Source organism: Balaenoptera ricei, chromosome 1 (assembly GCF_028023285.1).
Source record: "Balaenoptera ricei isolate mBalRic1 chromosome 1, mBalRic1.hap2, whole genome shotgun sequence".
NCBI lineage: Eukaryota > Metazoa > Chordata > Mammalia > Artiodactyla > Balaenopteridae > Balaenoptera > Balaenoptera ricei.
The window spans coordinates 103,358,055-103,374,162 of record NC_082639.1 but is presented as its reverse complement, the minus strand read 5'-3'; the positions used below and the strand labels follow the sequence as shown (position 1 = coordinate 103,374,162).

Genomic DNA, 16,108 nt, shown 5'->3' with positions numbered 1-16,108 from the left:
TCATTTTGTATTACTTTATTGCTCAAAACAAACGAATCTTTCTCCCCTTTGGAAGACAGAGCAGTATTAGATCCTTCAGAGCCAGGATAAAAGCACAGAGGACTGCAATGTGGGGCGTGAGTCACCAGTGAGCCTCAGGAAACCCCACTGGGATGCTTCCGAAAAGCCAGCGCTGTGCAGGGGGAGACACTTCGGGGAGCGGAAGATCTCTTTGGGTCCGTTGTCCTTCTCCTGGTCTGAGTGATCAGGCAAAACGGACTGCTCTCAGATCTACTTTGTAGGCTGTTCACATGGCAATATAAATTGCTGGGTTTCCTTTGTCTTCCTAATAGGAAAGCAAACATACCACAGAGTATACCCTTTCTCACTAACCCCCTGCAGGGGATTTTAAAAAGACTTGAAGGACTGAAAAGGTCATAGAAAATGCATGGTTCTTCCAGGTAATTTCTGATTCCGTGAAGTCAGTCTTGCAAGCAGCAATTCACCTCCACATTAAGGAGCCCACGCAGCCCACAAAGGATGTGGGGTGTCCGTGGTTCCCCCTGCAGACCCACAAGGCCTTTGCCTCTCACAAAGGGCGCGACAGAGAATAGAGGTGGCTTCTTCCGCCTGACACACCCCTGGCACCACTGACCCTCCGGGCACGAGCTCCAGACATCTAAATCCCAGGATCCCCCTTCTGCAATCCCCAGGGCCCCCTGAGGCACGGTGGCCTCCGAACTACGGAAGTGACTGTCTGTTCCTTTCCTTGTCCCCAACTTCCTCTTCCTTGCAGGCCTTCTTACTGCCTTGGACAGAGGTGGCTGTGCATTTTTCTTCATACGCATTCTTAAGGCTAAGGTGGCAAGATAAGGTGCTTGGTGGAGAGCCAAATTCTCAATTCCAGGGCCATTTCAGCACTCGCACATAAAGCAGATACGAAAGAAATGGAAAGGGGGCAGAGAAGCAAAAAACCAAAAGAGAACAAAATGCATTTGGGCTCGATAGGAAGTTACGGACTGCAGGTTTAGGTTTCAAATGTGGTCTAAACCCCCTGAAAATAGGGGGTGGGGGAGGGTAGTAAAAGCCACAAATTAGCCTTCGGCACTGGTCTGTGTTGTCCCTCGGCAGGGGTGGAGGGTTGCCTTTAGCAGCTCTCTCAGCACGTGCATCCGATGCAGAAGCCGGCTCTCAAGCGGGGCCCTTCCGTTCTCACCCGAGACAAAGAACTCTGAACGCCTTCACCCCTTCCTCACCGCAACCCCTCGAAACAAAAGGTAGAAACACACACAAGCCAGAGATCTATAAACCAGTAGGAGAAAAAAATTAGACAGAGGTTAACCATTAAAAAGCCGCTGTCGGGAAAACACACACTCGATTGTTCTATCAGAAAGTGCCGTGGGAAGAAGAGCCGTGTGCTGGTAAACATGTCCGCGCTCAGAACTTGACATGCAGAAAAGAGAGAGCGCCGAGTCCCACCTGAGATTAGAGAGGACTGGTTTTTAGTGTAACACACATCACGTTAAAAGATCACTGTCCTCTTCTCCTCGACCGTCCCTGTGTCCCGGCCTTTCCCGGCCCCAGTTAGTCCATCTCCATGGACATGAGCCGGCGGCGCTCCCGCCTGGTCTCCTGGACCTCCTTCTTACAGCACCAGTGCGAGCTGCAGTACCCGATGAGGCAGGACAGGAGCCCGATGACCGTGGACAGGCCAACGCCGATCAGCAGCGGGTACTTGAAGGCGTTCAGCACTGGGAGGGAAAGACCAGAGGGAACGGGTCAGTGATGCGAGGTGGGGGCCTCGGAGAAGACCGCCGCCTCCCCTCTCCATTGCCACGGCGTCTCCACCAGGGATCTGACCTCATGCATCCTGTACCCAGCACCTGGCGTGGTGCTTGAGACAAGAGTAGCTCGGCCATGCGTGTCCAAAAAATGAGCAAATGTCTCCCCACCCAGCTCTGTGGGGGAAGGCAGAGGAAAGCCAGAAAAAAGAAAGATTCTCCTTCAATGTCTTTGAATGTCAACTTGCTTTTTAGGGTTTTGGCAGGAGATTGATTTTTAAAAGTCAGTATAAGGGCACCACACATTCGGCAGCAGATGCATCCTTAAAAAAACCATACATAAATCAATTCTATGCATCAGATAACTGAAGTGTACTAGGGGAGCTATTTTAAGTAACACTATAGTAAATTATCTAGCAAAGTGAATAATCACTCCCTACTTGTTTAGTAAATCTGGGTTTTCATATGGAGTGACTGCAAGCAAGACATTTCTAAGAGGCAAATATGGTATAAGTGACTAAGTTGTAGGAATGCACAAACACTGTTTAGATCCCACACCCTCAACTCCTACGTCCCCGTCCCCCAAAGTACCAGCACGCTTTGGGTGGAGGCTGGCACTGTGGTTGTTTGCCTGACATTTAATACAACAGCCCCAGGAGAGATTTTCATCCCATTTAACAAGAGAGGAAACGAAGGATTAGAAAGGCTAAGTCACCTGTGGAAGAGCTGGGGTTCCAACTCCAGTCTCCGCCAAACTGACACATCATCAGGGTAAGACACTCAAAGGCTCCCACTTAATCCTTGGTGGCACCTGGACTTGAATTCTCTCCATGAGTGTTTTCAGTTAACGTTTACTCTGACACTTTTTGCAGAGAAGACATGTTTCTCATTAACCAAGGAACAACTGCCCACACTCTGGGAGGCCAGGGAGCAGAGTGGTGGGAAGGGGGCCCGCTGACCATGGCGCTTTAGGCTGACCGTGGTGGTCAGTGTGGGCCAACGAGGCTGGGAGCTCCCCCTCCCATCCAGGAGGAAACCCCTTTACCAAGAAGCAGAACCAGTAGGAGGACAAGAGGGGCAGGAACCCACCTGCAGCCCCTCCTAGAGACCTGGACCCACTCTCTAGATCTGGTCTCTGCCCCTGCCTGGCAGAATCCGTGCCAACGCGAGGACACAGCAAAGTGCGTGTGTACAGAATTTAGAGAAAGCATCGAAAATCTTTCCAGTAAGTCTTAAAAATCATTTCCCAGTGGTAGCTCCAGCACACACGATACCAAAGCTGGGAAAACAGCAAGGGCTGTGTGTGCTCTTTCTGGGTACAGGCCCGGGCCGGGCTAGAGAGAAAGCAGGCACATTCCTCACAGGGTGGGAACCTGGATCCCGTCAGCGGCATCAGAGCATGGAGAGAAGACATTCCCCAAACACCAAGAGGGTTATTTGTGTGTCATTCTTACCATCCATCTTCACAGTTATAAAGATGGGCTTGGACTGGATCTCTGCCTCTTTCTGCCAGGAACCGGTGGGTGACTTCACCCACGGAGTCACGGAACAGTAGTAGTTGCCAAAGTCCTGGTCCTCGGAGCCATGCACTTGCAGCAAGAACTCTAGCACACTCACGCGCTCCAGGCTGAGGCCGCTCTTCCAGTCTCTCTGGGCCGTGTTCACAATCCCCTTCCGATCCAGGGACGACAGGAGGAGGGGAGCCTTGTCCAGGCCGAAGGAGTGCACCGCAAACCAGGACACGTCAAAGGCCATGTCGTCTATGGATGACCAAGCCACAACGCTGGGGTCAGTGCCACAGGCAGAAGTACCAAGTACGGCTAACATGCCCGTAACCTGACCGTGGGCCAGCACGGCTCTACGTGCCTTGGGTCTCCCCGAATCCTCTCAACAACCCCATGATGAAGGTACTGTCACACTTCCCACTCTGTGGCGGGACCAAATAACTGCGGTCACACAGCCAGGAGGTCACAGAGCACGTGGCTTAACCCAGGAGTCCAGCTCCAGAATGCACCCTCTTCACCACGCCACTGCCACTACCCAGCTGAAGGAGCACAGCCCCAAACTGTCTCCTCCAGAGAACACGGGATGAAAGGTTGGTATGTGGTGACATCGAACGCTCTGTCTCCCAAAGAAAGCAGGGTCCTTTGGCATTTCAGGCAGAAGAACCCACGACAGGAAGGACACGAAAGTCGTAAGGAATGACATGGACATAAAGTGAATCGTACGAAATGGAGAGTTGTAAACAGTTTAGATTTTATTGTTCGCTGTGATTTTTTTTTCCCCCTGAAGTGCTTAAGTTCAAAACAAGAGGAAAAAAAATGTCAAGCTGAGAAAATTGAACACAGTTTAACAGTCCCAGAGAGTAATGCTGCGGAATCGTAAAGTACTCTGCAAAATTAAGGTTCTAACAGCCTCACATAAATTAATATGGGCATAAGAGAAAGACGGCTTTGGCACAAGTGGTAGTTCTCATAGAACGTGGAAATAGAGTGCACATCCTAAACCCCTGACCTCTTCTTCTGACTGCTACCAAGTGATACCAGCTGCGTCAGGTCTGAGAGTCACCCAGCAGGCAAGAAAGGACTGGGAGGTCACAAACACTGCTTTACCTTACATTCGCTTGATGGGGCTTTCTACACACATGTTAAATAACATAATTTTTGTTAAACAAAAAGTAACATCCATTTAGTAAAAATACACTAATAACCTCAAAAAGCACATTCTAAGGCAAATAAATTATATTCAGATTCTTACATATTAAAAAAGAATATAAGCAAAACTAGAAGCAAGAATTTTTTTTTTTGGCCATGCCACATGGCTTGCAGGATCCTAGTTCCCCAACCAGGGATCGAACCCTGCAGTGGAAACGTGGAGTCCTAACCACTGGACAGCCAGGGAAATCCACCAAAGCAAGAATTTCTAAAAAATTATTCAAATGATAATTCCTTTTCAACTCACTCTAAAAATGTTAAGGGCCACAGGCAAATCTCAACTCTACATATGTGATGTCAGCCCTCTACTCTGATGCACCAAAATATTATTTTTTCCTCCCCATCGACCCACCGTGGCCCTCGAGCACAACATTTGATTGTTCCGAGGGTGAGGGTCATCTCTTGCAAGAAGACCGACACCCTGGGGGCAGAGGGAGTGCGGTCAACGTCCTCACACCCTCACAGTGCCCAGGCAGAGTGGGCCCCCAGATCCCTCCCAGGTTCTCAGTGAAAACTAGCTCAGTGTTGCTGTCACCTGCAGGCGCCGGGTGGTTACTGAAGGCAAAGAGTCACAGCTGTGTCCCCATTACTTGTCTCCAGACTCTAACCCCAGTCCCGCCGTGCCGTACGGTGTGGTGGCCAGGCTGCGGGGTCAGGCGACCCGGGCTAGAATCCCAGCACTGGCTCTTGTTAGCCTAGTGACCTGGGTGAGTCACTTAAGTTCACTGTGACTTAGTTTCCTTATCTGGAAAAGGAAATTACAATAGCACCCATAGTTAGTTAGCTTTATAAAATGCTTAGAACGGCACCTGGAATATAGTAAGTGCTCAATAAAAGTTGGCCGCCATGAACATCCTTACCGCCACAGTTCAACACACACGTTCTGTACTAAGAGATGCTGTAACAGGAAGGGTACTGCCACCTGCAGCAGATGCTCCTGGTGCTCCACCCCAAACAGCTGGAGCGCTGGGCCCCCAGATGCTGCAGGTGCTGGCTGCTAAGCTCTCCCACCGGTACCCTTCTCCAGAGGACTGGCCTTAGCTGACAGAAGCCACCTCCTGGAGAGCCACCCCCGGAGGTGAAGAAACACGACCCCTCCCCAGCCATTCACTGTGGACGATTGACAAATTGGGGTGGGGGGGATACAAAAGCCCCGTCCCTTAGCTCAAGGAGGTCACACTCTGTGGTACGACCCATATTCTGGAGCTCCCCACAGGGAGTTAGACTTGTTTCCCTCACTCCCTCATCGTTTCCTCCTGAGGGCACATCTTCAATTAATCACTCGCACGCTTGTCTCAGGCTTTGCTTCTAGGGAACCTGACCTAAGACACCACCTCTAAAGGGCCGTGGTCTGCCCCTGTCCCTCCCCCTGCCTTGGCACTCGGCCCACTTGGGCCACATGTCCTTTCCAGAAGAGAATTCCTTCACAGCCCACAGGATGCGAGAGGAAAAACGAAATTACGACTTGTGTTTAATTATTCAGAATCTTCCACCCATGCACAGTCTAAGAGTGCAAAGTTCTGGAAAATTGTGATCTGCAAGATAACAGCTACCTATAGCTTTTGCAATTACACTGGAGGAAAAGACTTATATTAAGGGCACAGTTGGTGACCCATCAATTTACCGAGAAAGAGCATTTAAATGATTTATTTTTGTATATCTCTATAAATGAGCTTTTTAAATTTTTTTATAAATGAGATTTAAGGGTAAAAATGGTATTACATTATTCCAACTTTGGAAAAGGATCTCCCCGCCCACCCCCCCTTCCTGGCAGTCTCCACAGAAGCGGTGGCTCAGTCAAGACCTAGGCCCCCCCTTCCTAACCCCCAGGACAGAGCTGACCCCTCTGTTGTTTTGGATGGGTTTTTTTCTTTTCCTTTCTTTACATCTTCCACAAACACTTCTCCTTTTTTCCTACCTCTAAAGCTCAACCACGTTCAAGTCCCCTATGAGAGTCAATTTCGGTATCAATCAACTCGTCCAGGGGTCAGTAAACTACAGCCTGCAGGTCCCATCCAGTCTACCACCTGTTTTTGTAAATAAAGTTTCACTGGAACACAGCCAGGCCCATCTGTTTACATTGCTCTCTTCGGCTGCTTTCCCTCTGCAACAGCAGAGTAGAGTAGCTGCTGTAGAGATCATCTGGCCCACAGAGCCAAAAATACTTTCTACCTGGGCCCTTTACAGGAAAGGTTTGCTGACCCTGAACTAGCCGCACCTGAACCTTCAGCTGGAGTCCCTGCAGTAGCCGGACCTCAGGGGGTGGCGGCCTGAGCCCCTCTCCTGTTGGTCACGCCAGATCCAATACAGCCCACCCTTACTTGGCTGACAGCCTGCCCTTAACACAGAATGAAGACCTGCTTCCAGTTTCCACCCCAGGGCCACACATCCAGTGGTCTCTGCACAGAACTCAGTGAACCCTGCACAATCTGGCCTTTTTGAGGCACAAATCTGTGTGAGGCCATGGCTCTGCTTATGATGGGGTGGGCAGTACAAAGACACCCAAGGTCAGGGCATGGGCATCCCCCAGGCAGTGAGCCAGGGTCTCCACGGGCTCTTTAGGAGAAGGCAGAGGTGGGTACAGTCCTGCTCAGCAACAGAGACACACCTACGTGCATTTAATGTCCTTTCAAACCCTGAGGGTCTACGAGTGAGAAGAACAGCACCGGGTACTAAAGGGGCCAAGCAGAAAAAGTGTAAGGCTGCTGGCCCACAACTGTTAGGTATCCTGTTGGCAGTACTAGTATCTTCTGCAAAGAAAAGATTTACAAAGATTTCCTAAGAATTTAAACTACAATAGCTCCCCGTGGTTACTTGCTACTCATTTCCTCTGCTCTGTATTTCTTCAGAGTGTTAATTGCTATCTGATATTATATCATATGGTGATTTCTTTCTTGTTTATCTCCTTAACTAGGCTGCAAGCTCCATGAGGGCAGACATGGTGCATTTTGATCACTCCTTTATTTCCAGCAACTAGAACAGCACCTGTTTATAGGAGTTCAATAAATAGCTGAATGAATGAATGAATGAATGAAAGACAAAAAGCGAGGGAGCCGGACTCTGCCAGTAGGTTGCAAACGAGCTTGAATCAGCCCCCGAAGCAGCCACTAGATCACCCTGAGAACACATTCAAATGTCTGGTTGTGTTTCCAAATCATCAGATAGTTGCATCCATTCAACACATCCTTATTAAACACCTACTGAATACTGCCGAGCTAGGCAGTTTGGGAATAAACAGCCAATCCAATCCCTGACCTCCACATCTGTGTAACATAGTGGGGATGATATGAGAAACACTTACAAAAAGAAATACGGAGAAGGGGAAGGATGGAGAGAAGTACCTGGATCCAGGGCTGCTCCTTCAACAGTGATGATACAAAACAATTTGATGAGATCTCCCCGGATGACTGATGGCGCGTCCGAGTGCACAGAGGCATTAAATATAGGACCTGGAAGAAAGCAATGCCACCTCATGATCCTCTTTCACACTTCTGTTTAAATCCTGTTCTTGGTGTGCAAATGGGCATCTAAATGTGGGATCCCCTTCCTTGGAACTGAGCTAGAAATTCACAAAATAGGTGTCCTAAGATTGCTTTCCTTCTATTCAGAGAGACATGTGCATTAAGTATATGAGCTTCATCTTAAGATTACAACCATGGTCTCATTTGAAGCCCACCCACCTCCCATCCTGGTACAGCCTGGGCTGTTTCTGGCTGCACATGGTTCACTTCCAGGCCAGAGTGGCTCAGACGCCAGAGGGTTCAGGACTAAATCAGGGACGCTTTTGGTCCCGAAAGAGTGAGCAGCCTCATTGTGTTGGGTGCTGGCGACAGGCCCTGCTATTAAGAGGCTGAAATCCAGTAATGCCAACAATGACGACATTTCTATAAAGTATGGTGGGAGCACTGAAGGCGATTCATTCCAATCTGCTGTGAGAAACTGAAGAAACGTGGAAACTCCTTTTAAAAACTACCCAGGGACTTCCCTGGTGGCGCAGTGGTTAAGAATCCACCTGCCAATGCAGGGGACACGGGTTCGAGCCCTGGTCTGGGAAGATCCCACATGCTGCAGAGCAACTAAGCCCATGCGCCACAACTAATGAGCCTGCGCTCTAGAGCCCGCAAGCCACAACTACTGAGCCCGCATGCCACAACTACTGAAGCCCGCGAGCCTAGAGCCCGTGCTCCGCAACAAGAGAAGCCACTGCAATGAGAAGCCTGCGCACCACAACGAAGAGTAGCCCCCGCTTGCCGCAACCAGAGAAAGCCCAGGCACAGCAACAAAGACACAACGCAGCCAAAAATAAAAAGAAAAAATAAATAAATTTACAAAACTAAATAAATAAAAATAAAAATAAAAACTACTCAGATAGGATCTGTCTTGCATACCTTTCTGAAACTCTCACTTGATACCCAGTTTACTTTTAAAAAAGACCCCTTTCCTTCTTCCAAAGGCCAGAGGATGTTTCTACACAAACCATGCTGACTCCTCATAGTATCATCGACTCACTGCAAGGCAGAGTTGTTCCAAGTTTCTAAGTTGTAAGGCAATGCGCATATGTATGAGCAAGAAAGTGTGAAGAATTAAGTAAAAAGAATTTAGGGCTAGAAGTTAATAATATTTACCATAGAGTCAGTTGGATGCATTTGACTGTAGGCATAATTATTATTGTGCTATTTCATAACTAGGCACAAATAAATGACTTACTAAATTAAAAAAAAAAAGGTATGCCTTGTATGCAAGAAATCTGCAGCTCCGATCCCCTCCTTAGGCAGAGAGAAGGGCTAGGTACTGCATTCTGTTTTTAACCCCTTTACAGCTCATTTTTAGGTGAGAGTATTACATAGCTTTAGGCCAATCTGATCCTAAGAGCTTAATATTTACCTTATGCCAATTCCTAATGTCTAGGAATAGGCAAACCTGAAGAAGATTCCAGAACACCAATGCTAGGGGATTTCCCTTGGGTTTTCTGGAAAGCAAAGATAGATGGCCCTGGACAATGATTCTGAAACTCACCAGAAGCTAAGAATACAGGTGTAACTACCTTTAAAATCATCTTACCAGAAAGAAAAAGGTCCTTTTTGTTTTAACATCCAAAAGAAATGACTGTGAGAAAGAGAGTAAAAGGTCATATGAACCAATGAGGCAAAAAAATTGAAAAGTCTATACTTTCATTTCAACATGAGTAGTAAGATGAATTCATCAGATGGCTTTCTTAACACCGAGTCCATGAGTAATCTGTGTTTTGCTGGGAGAAGGGTGAAGGATGGTTGTAGAACATGGAAACCTTGAGGCATTAGGCAGCCCTGGGCAGGTTCTGCTGAGTACTCAGATTCAGTCTAGGGCATGGAGAACGTAACAGAATGGCAGTCCCAGGACGTGGGGAATGGGATGAAAGCAAAAAGAACAAGGAAACTTTACCTACTTCTAGACGTCACATCCTTCAATTAACTCGGCTCAGCCATGGTTCCCCTCTGGTCCTTACCACCCTGGATTTGCTCTGTTTATAGCAGTGAGGTGGGAAAGGATTAAGCCAGTTGCTCTGAGTTGGCTCAGTGGTAATGACTGGGGGAACTTCATGCCATATATGGTCATCCATGAGGACAGGTTAGTAGCGACCATGGTGAGCAATGGGGGCTGAATTTTTTTTTCTCTGACTAGAAATTTCATGGTTATAAATAGAACTATACTATGGGGCTTTCTTAAAGTATCCAGGCCCCTTCTAAGAGAACACAAGATAATAAAACACAAGGAGATCCTCATAGTGGATTTAGGTTCTTATTTACTTAATTTGAAACAGTAGAGGAATTTGGACATATTTCCTTTACCTTATTTGGACAAATTTCCTTACCGAATTTGGACAAATTTCACTTTCTTTTCTTTGTATTTCCAAAAAAAATCCAAAATGCCTTCTAGGTCACAAGTTACTGTTCTCATTTCCCCTCATGGCCGTGGGAACAACAGAGCATTTGTGCCATGCTCACCATGCAGACAAGGACCAGGGAAAAGGCCTGCATTGTGAACTAGTCACAGCAGTGGATTTCCTTCGAACGAAATGAACAACTCACTGTTAATGTGGGTCATTATCCCAGGCTTAGAAATATTTTTATTATGGTCAATTTCTGTGGTAATGCTGTTTTCTTGAGGGGATGTGTCTGGTTAACTTCACAGATGACAGACTACAGCACAGATAATTTAAGTGAACAACCAGAGTCACTACATGTCCCTGGATTCCTAGTCTGCAGAGTACATGGACCACTTAGCTTCTAAACACAAACATTGACACAAACCATGCTCCAACTCTCGCCCCTAAAAAAAGGCTGTAAATGAGAGTATTTTTGTGAAAGCCAAAACTACAGACTGTCTGCATGTCCGTCAATAGGATAATGGTTAATCAAATTCTAGCAGGTGTAGTCATTAAAGTTGGTATTTACCTAGAATTTTTTATTACATGGAAAATGCTTATCTTATAATGTTTGGGGAGGGCAGAAAGCAGGTCATAAAATTGCATATACAGCCTGATTTCAAAGTCATGAAGAAAACATGCAAGGGAAAAATTCTAGGAAGACGAATACCACCAATTAACAGTCTCTGGTAAGATTATGGGTGATTCTTCCTTGTATTTTACTGTATTTTCAAACTTCTCCGTTAAGGAGAAAAACTTTATTATTATTCTTTTAAAAGGCCAAAGTCTTTAACATCATCACATTTAAACAGTATTATTCCTCCTGATACTTTCAATCAGTAGAAGTTACAACTCAGGGACTTCCCTGGTGGCACAGTGGTTAAGAATCTGCCTGCTAATGCAGGGAACACTGGTTCAAGACCTGGTCCAGGAAGATCCCACATGCCGCGGCCCGTGCGCCACAACTACTGAGCCTGCACTCTGGAGCCTGTGAGCCACAACTACTGAGCCCGCGAGCCACAACTACTGAAGCCCATGTGCCTAGAGCCCGTGCTCCACCAAAAGAGAAGCCACTGCAATGAGAAGCCCACGCACCGCAACGAAGAGTAGCCCCCGCTCACCGCAACTAGAGAAAGCCCACACGCAGCAACGAAGACCCGATGCAGTCAAAAATAATAAATAAATAAAATAAAATAAAGAAAAAAAAAAAAGAAGTTACAACTCAGTAAGACCCCTTGGGGAACACAGTCCGCATACCAAGAGGCAAGTGTCCTGAAAGCAGAGGACAGAAAGGTGGACACCCAGAGGAATCTCTTTGTTACATGTGTTTTACCGTGTGCTGCTAATTTTTAGGAAGTAAAGGCTCTCAGTATCAAGTCAATGTTTTCTTGGAACTATTTGGGGCTATGGCATTGTGCTGGGTGCTGGATTTGATGGCAGCTCCTCTTAATTAAACTGTGAACTGGCCATGACAACTCCGTGGATTAAATAAAGCAAAAATCTTAGGCAGTCTATTCAACCTGTAAGTTAAAGTGATTTCATCTGTTATGCTGAGATTTAAAGAATTGAGAAATAGATTCAATTCCCATTCCTCACCTAGAAATACATACAAAAGATTTTATGTCTCCCCTCTTTCTCAAAACAGTTTTAAAGAAACATCAAATAACAAATGTAAAACAAATTGGAATAAAATCCTATAGATAATAAAAAAGATACATAAATAAAGGGCAAAAACCATATAATCATCTGAATCTCAATAGTCACAGAAAAAGCACTTGACAACACCCAACACTTCATCATGATAAAAACACTCAACAGATTAGGAATGAAAGAAAACTTCCTCAACTCAATATCTGGTGTCTATGAAAAACCCACAGCTACCATGATACTTAAGGGTAAAAGATACTTAATGGGGAAAGTTCCCCCTAAGATCAGGAACAAGACAAGGATGTCCACTTGTGCCACTACTATTCACCACTGTACTAGATTCTAGCCAGGGCAATTAGACAAGAAAAATAATTAGAAGGCATTTAGTAAAACTGAATAGAAGAAATAAAGCTATCTCTATTTATATCAATAGATGACATGATCCTATATTTAAAAACCCTAAGTAGTCAACAACAAAAAAAACTATTAGAACTAATAAACAAGTTCAGCAAGGTTGCAGGATACAAGACCAATTTATAAAAGTCGACTGTGTTTCTATACACTTGCAATGAACAAACTGAAAAGGAAATTAGGAAAGCAATTAATTTATGATAGTATCAAAAAGAATAAAATGCCTAGGATAAATTTAATGAAAGAAGTTCAACATCTGTACATTGAAAACTACAACCACCACTGACAGCAATTTTAAAAGACCCAAATAAATGGAAAGACATCTCATGTTCATGGATTAGAAAACAATATTGTTAAACAGTAATACTCTCCAAACTGATCTACAGATTTGACACAATCCCTATCAAAGTCCCAGCTGTCTTTTCTGCAGAAATTAATGAATTGATCCTAAAATTCATCTGGAAATGCAAGGGACCCAGAATAGCCAAAACAATTTTGAAAAAGAACAAAGCTGGAAGGCTCACACTGATTTCAAAACTTGGTAGAAAGCTATAGCAATTTAACAATGTGGTTCTGGTATAGGAAAAGACATAAGGATCAACAGAATAGAACTGAGAGTCCAGAAATAAACCCTTATATTCATGGTTAAATGATTTTTGACAAGTGTACCAAGACAAATCAATGGGGGAAAGAACAGACTTTTCAACAAGTGGTGCCAGGACAACTAGGTATTCCCATGCAAAAGAATAAAGCTGAATCCCTTCTTCATACCACACATAAAAATTAACTCATAATGGATCATAGCCCTAAATGTAAGAGCTAAAACTGTAAAACTCTTAAAGGAAACCATAGGTGTAAATCTTCACAACCTTGGGTTAGGCAATGTTTTCTTAGATATGACACCAAAAACACAAGCAACAAAAAGAAAAAATAGATAAACTGGACTTCATCAAAATTAAAAACTTGGGTGCTTCAAAGGATACAATTAAGAAAGTGAAAAGACTACAGAGTAGGAGAAGATATTTTCAAATCACATATGTTGTTAAGGGACTTTTGTATTCAAACTATGAAAAGCTCTACTAGCCAACAATAAAAAGACAAATCAATTTAAAAATGGGCAAATGGTTTGAATAGACATTTCTCCAGAGAGGATACACATATGACCAATAACTATATGAAAAGCTGCTCAACATCAATAGTCATTAAGGAAATGCAAATTAAAACCACAATGAAATACTACTTCACATCCACTAGGTTGGCTATAATAAAAATGATGGAAAATAATAACTAGTGAGAATGTGAAGAAATTGGAACCCTTACACACTGCTGGTGGGAATGTAAAATGGTGCAGCTGTTTTGGAAAACAATTTGGCAGTTCCTGAAAGAATTAAAGAGAGTTACCGTGTGATCCAGCATCACTCTTAGGTGAGAAATGAAAACTTATGTACACACAAAAATTTGTACGCTAATGTTTATGTCAGCATATTATTATTCATAATCGCCAAAAGGTGGAAACAATCTAAAGGTCCATCAACTGATGAACAGCTAAACAAAATGTGGTATATCCTCACACTGGAATATTATTCAGCCATAAAAAGGAACGAAGGATTGATACAAGCTATAATGTGATGGACCTTGAAAACATTATGCTAAGCAAAAGAAGTCAGTCACAAAAGCCCACGTATATGTTTCACATCATATGAAATGTCCAAAAATCTATAAAGATAGAAAGGAGATTAGTGGTTGCCAGGGGCTAGGGGTACAGAATAGAGGGAGTGACTACTAACGGGTACAGAATTTGCTTTCTGCAGTGATTGAAAAGTTCTAGAATTAGATTCTACTGATGATTGTACAATATATATCTGTGAATATACTAAAAACCACTAAATTGACACTTGTAATGGGTGAATTTTATGGTATGTTAACCATATCTCAATAAAGCTATTATTAGAAAACAAACAAGCAGGTACACAACAAAAGAAGCATGTGTTTCCTCTGCTCTTTCCAAATCTGAGGGTTTAAATCAATATTTACTCTTTATTAATCTACACATTAATAGATTATTAGATGCCAGAAGATTATTTCATTATACACTATAAAAAGTTATAATCATACAAAATAATATTAATAGAAAACAAACTTTACTAAGGTATAGTTTACCTTTAATATAAACGGTAATAATTAAATTCAACAAATATCTTGCATTCATTGTACTGATCAGTTAATACCTGAATCTTTACAGGTGGGTATGAATTTACACATTCAGAAACTTCCAACTGGATCCCAGGGCAGATTTAGTGAAAACATTCAGTATTAAACTCAAAAGTGATGATCCTTCACTTTGATATTCTAAATAAGACTGGGAATCAAAAACTTTTAAATCATCTACCTGCTGAAACACAGATACACACACAGATTTGTCAAAGGAGCTTAATGAATTTCACAGATAAATAAGAAACATTTCCATTTGAGAATATGTATGTATGCTATTAAAAAAAAGTGGAACTTTCCACCTTATAGCATAAAAACATTTTATTTACCAAAGATAAAATCATTCAGAATGGACACCAAAATGCTCATTTTAATTAACCCTCCCATAGGTGAACACCACTAATAGTTATTCTTAACAAAGCAGGTTGACAGATGTATTCACCCATACCACCACAGCTCTGGAGACTCGACTAATTGGAAATCTTTTTCTAGTCCAAAAGCAAGGTGAAGTATATCCCATAAGGTTGGGATACTCATCCCCTGTATGGAAGTACTGCTCTGATAAGTTGGGCCAAGAACAGTACCCATCACCTTCAGTCCTAGGGACCTCAAAGAGTGAAAGCCATGGGCTGGATAAGACTTGGGTCTTAGCTTTGAATCTTCCACTCTTGGCAAGTCACTTAACCCCTCTGGAGGCTCAGTTCCTTCTTATCTTTATACTCCATCCACCATGTTCCCTGAAGGATTTGATATAGGTGTGTGTCAGTTGATCTATTTAAAAAAATGAGGGTAGTATGTTCACACAAAAATTTGTACACAAATGTTCACAGCAGCATTATTCATAATAGTCAAGAACTGGAAACACTCAAATGTCCATTAGCTGATGAATAGATAAATAAAATGTGGTACATCCACACAATGGAATATTATTCAGTCATAAAAATGATGTGATAATGAGAATTTATTTTGAGTTAAATGCTACAGTACAAAAAGAAGGGGATATGTGGTTTTTTGGTGTTTGAAGAATTTATTTTGCATTAAATTGCTACAGTACAAAAAGAAGGGGATGTGTGGTTTTTTGGTGTTTGATTTTCTTAAAAAACAATAAGTAGTATTTGTAGTTGGGAGTTACATAGGTTTATGCAGAGAGAGCAGTTTGCTATAGCCACCAAAAAAAAAAAAATTTGTCTTGCCAACACGTCCCAAGCACTTTGGGATTCCTAAATTTATTTTCTCATATAGAAAATATATTTACTGGCATTTTTTTTGCACTTCTCAAGACAAAAATGGCATTAAGTAAAAGTTTCATGTAAATTTGATTCACAGGTACTTAAAAACTTAAAAGCTGCAACTGAAAGAAAAGGTCCCCAGTATTGAGATAATTATATTTTCTTTTTCTGACTACATTATGGAGTTTATACCTCATTTATTTTATATATGCTTTCTTTAAAGCACTGTTC

General features: G+C 43.5%; 1 protein-coding gene across 1 annotated transcript in view; it reads right to left on the bottom strand.

Annotated features, from left to right (window-relative positions):
• Positions 1–16,108, bottom strand: part of PTGFRN (prostaglandin F2 receptor inhibitor) — a 75,769-nt gene continuing 59,661 nt past the window's right edge. Inside the window, exons 7-9 of the mRNA XM_059928746.1 lie at positions 7,816–7,923; positions 3,215–3,520; positions 1–1,730 (exon numbers count right to left, since the gene is read on the bottom strand). Of these exons, the coding sequence (XP_059784729.1) occupies positions 1,564–1,730; positions 3,215–3,520; positions 7,816–7,923 (581 nt within the window). The 3' untranslated portion in view covers positions 1–1,563. The remainder of the gene's footprint in view (positions 1,731–3,214; positions 3,521–7,815; positions 7,924–16,108) is intronic.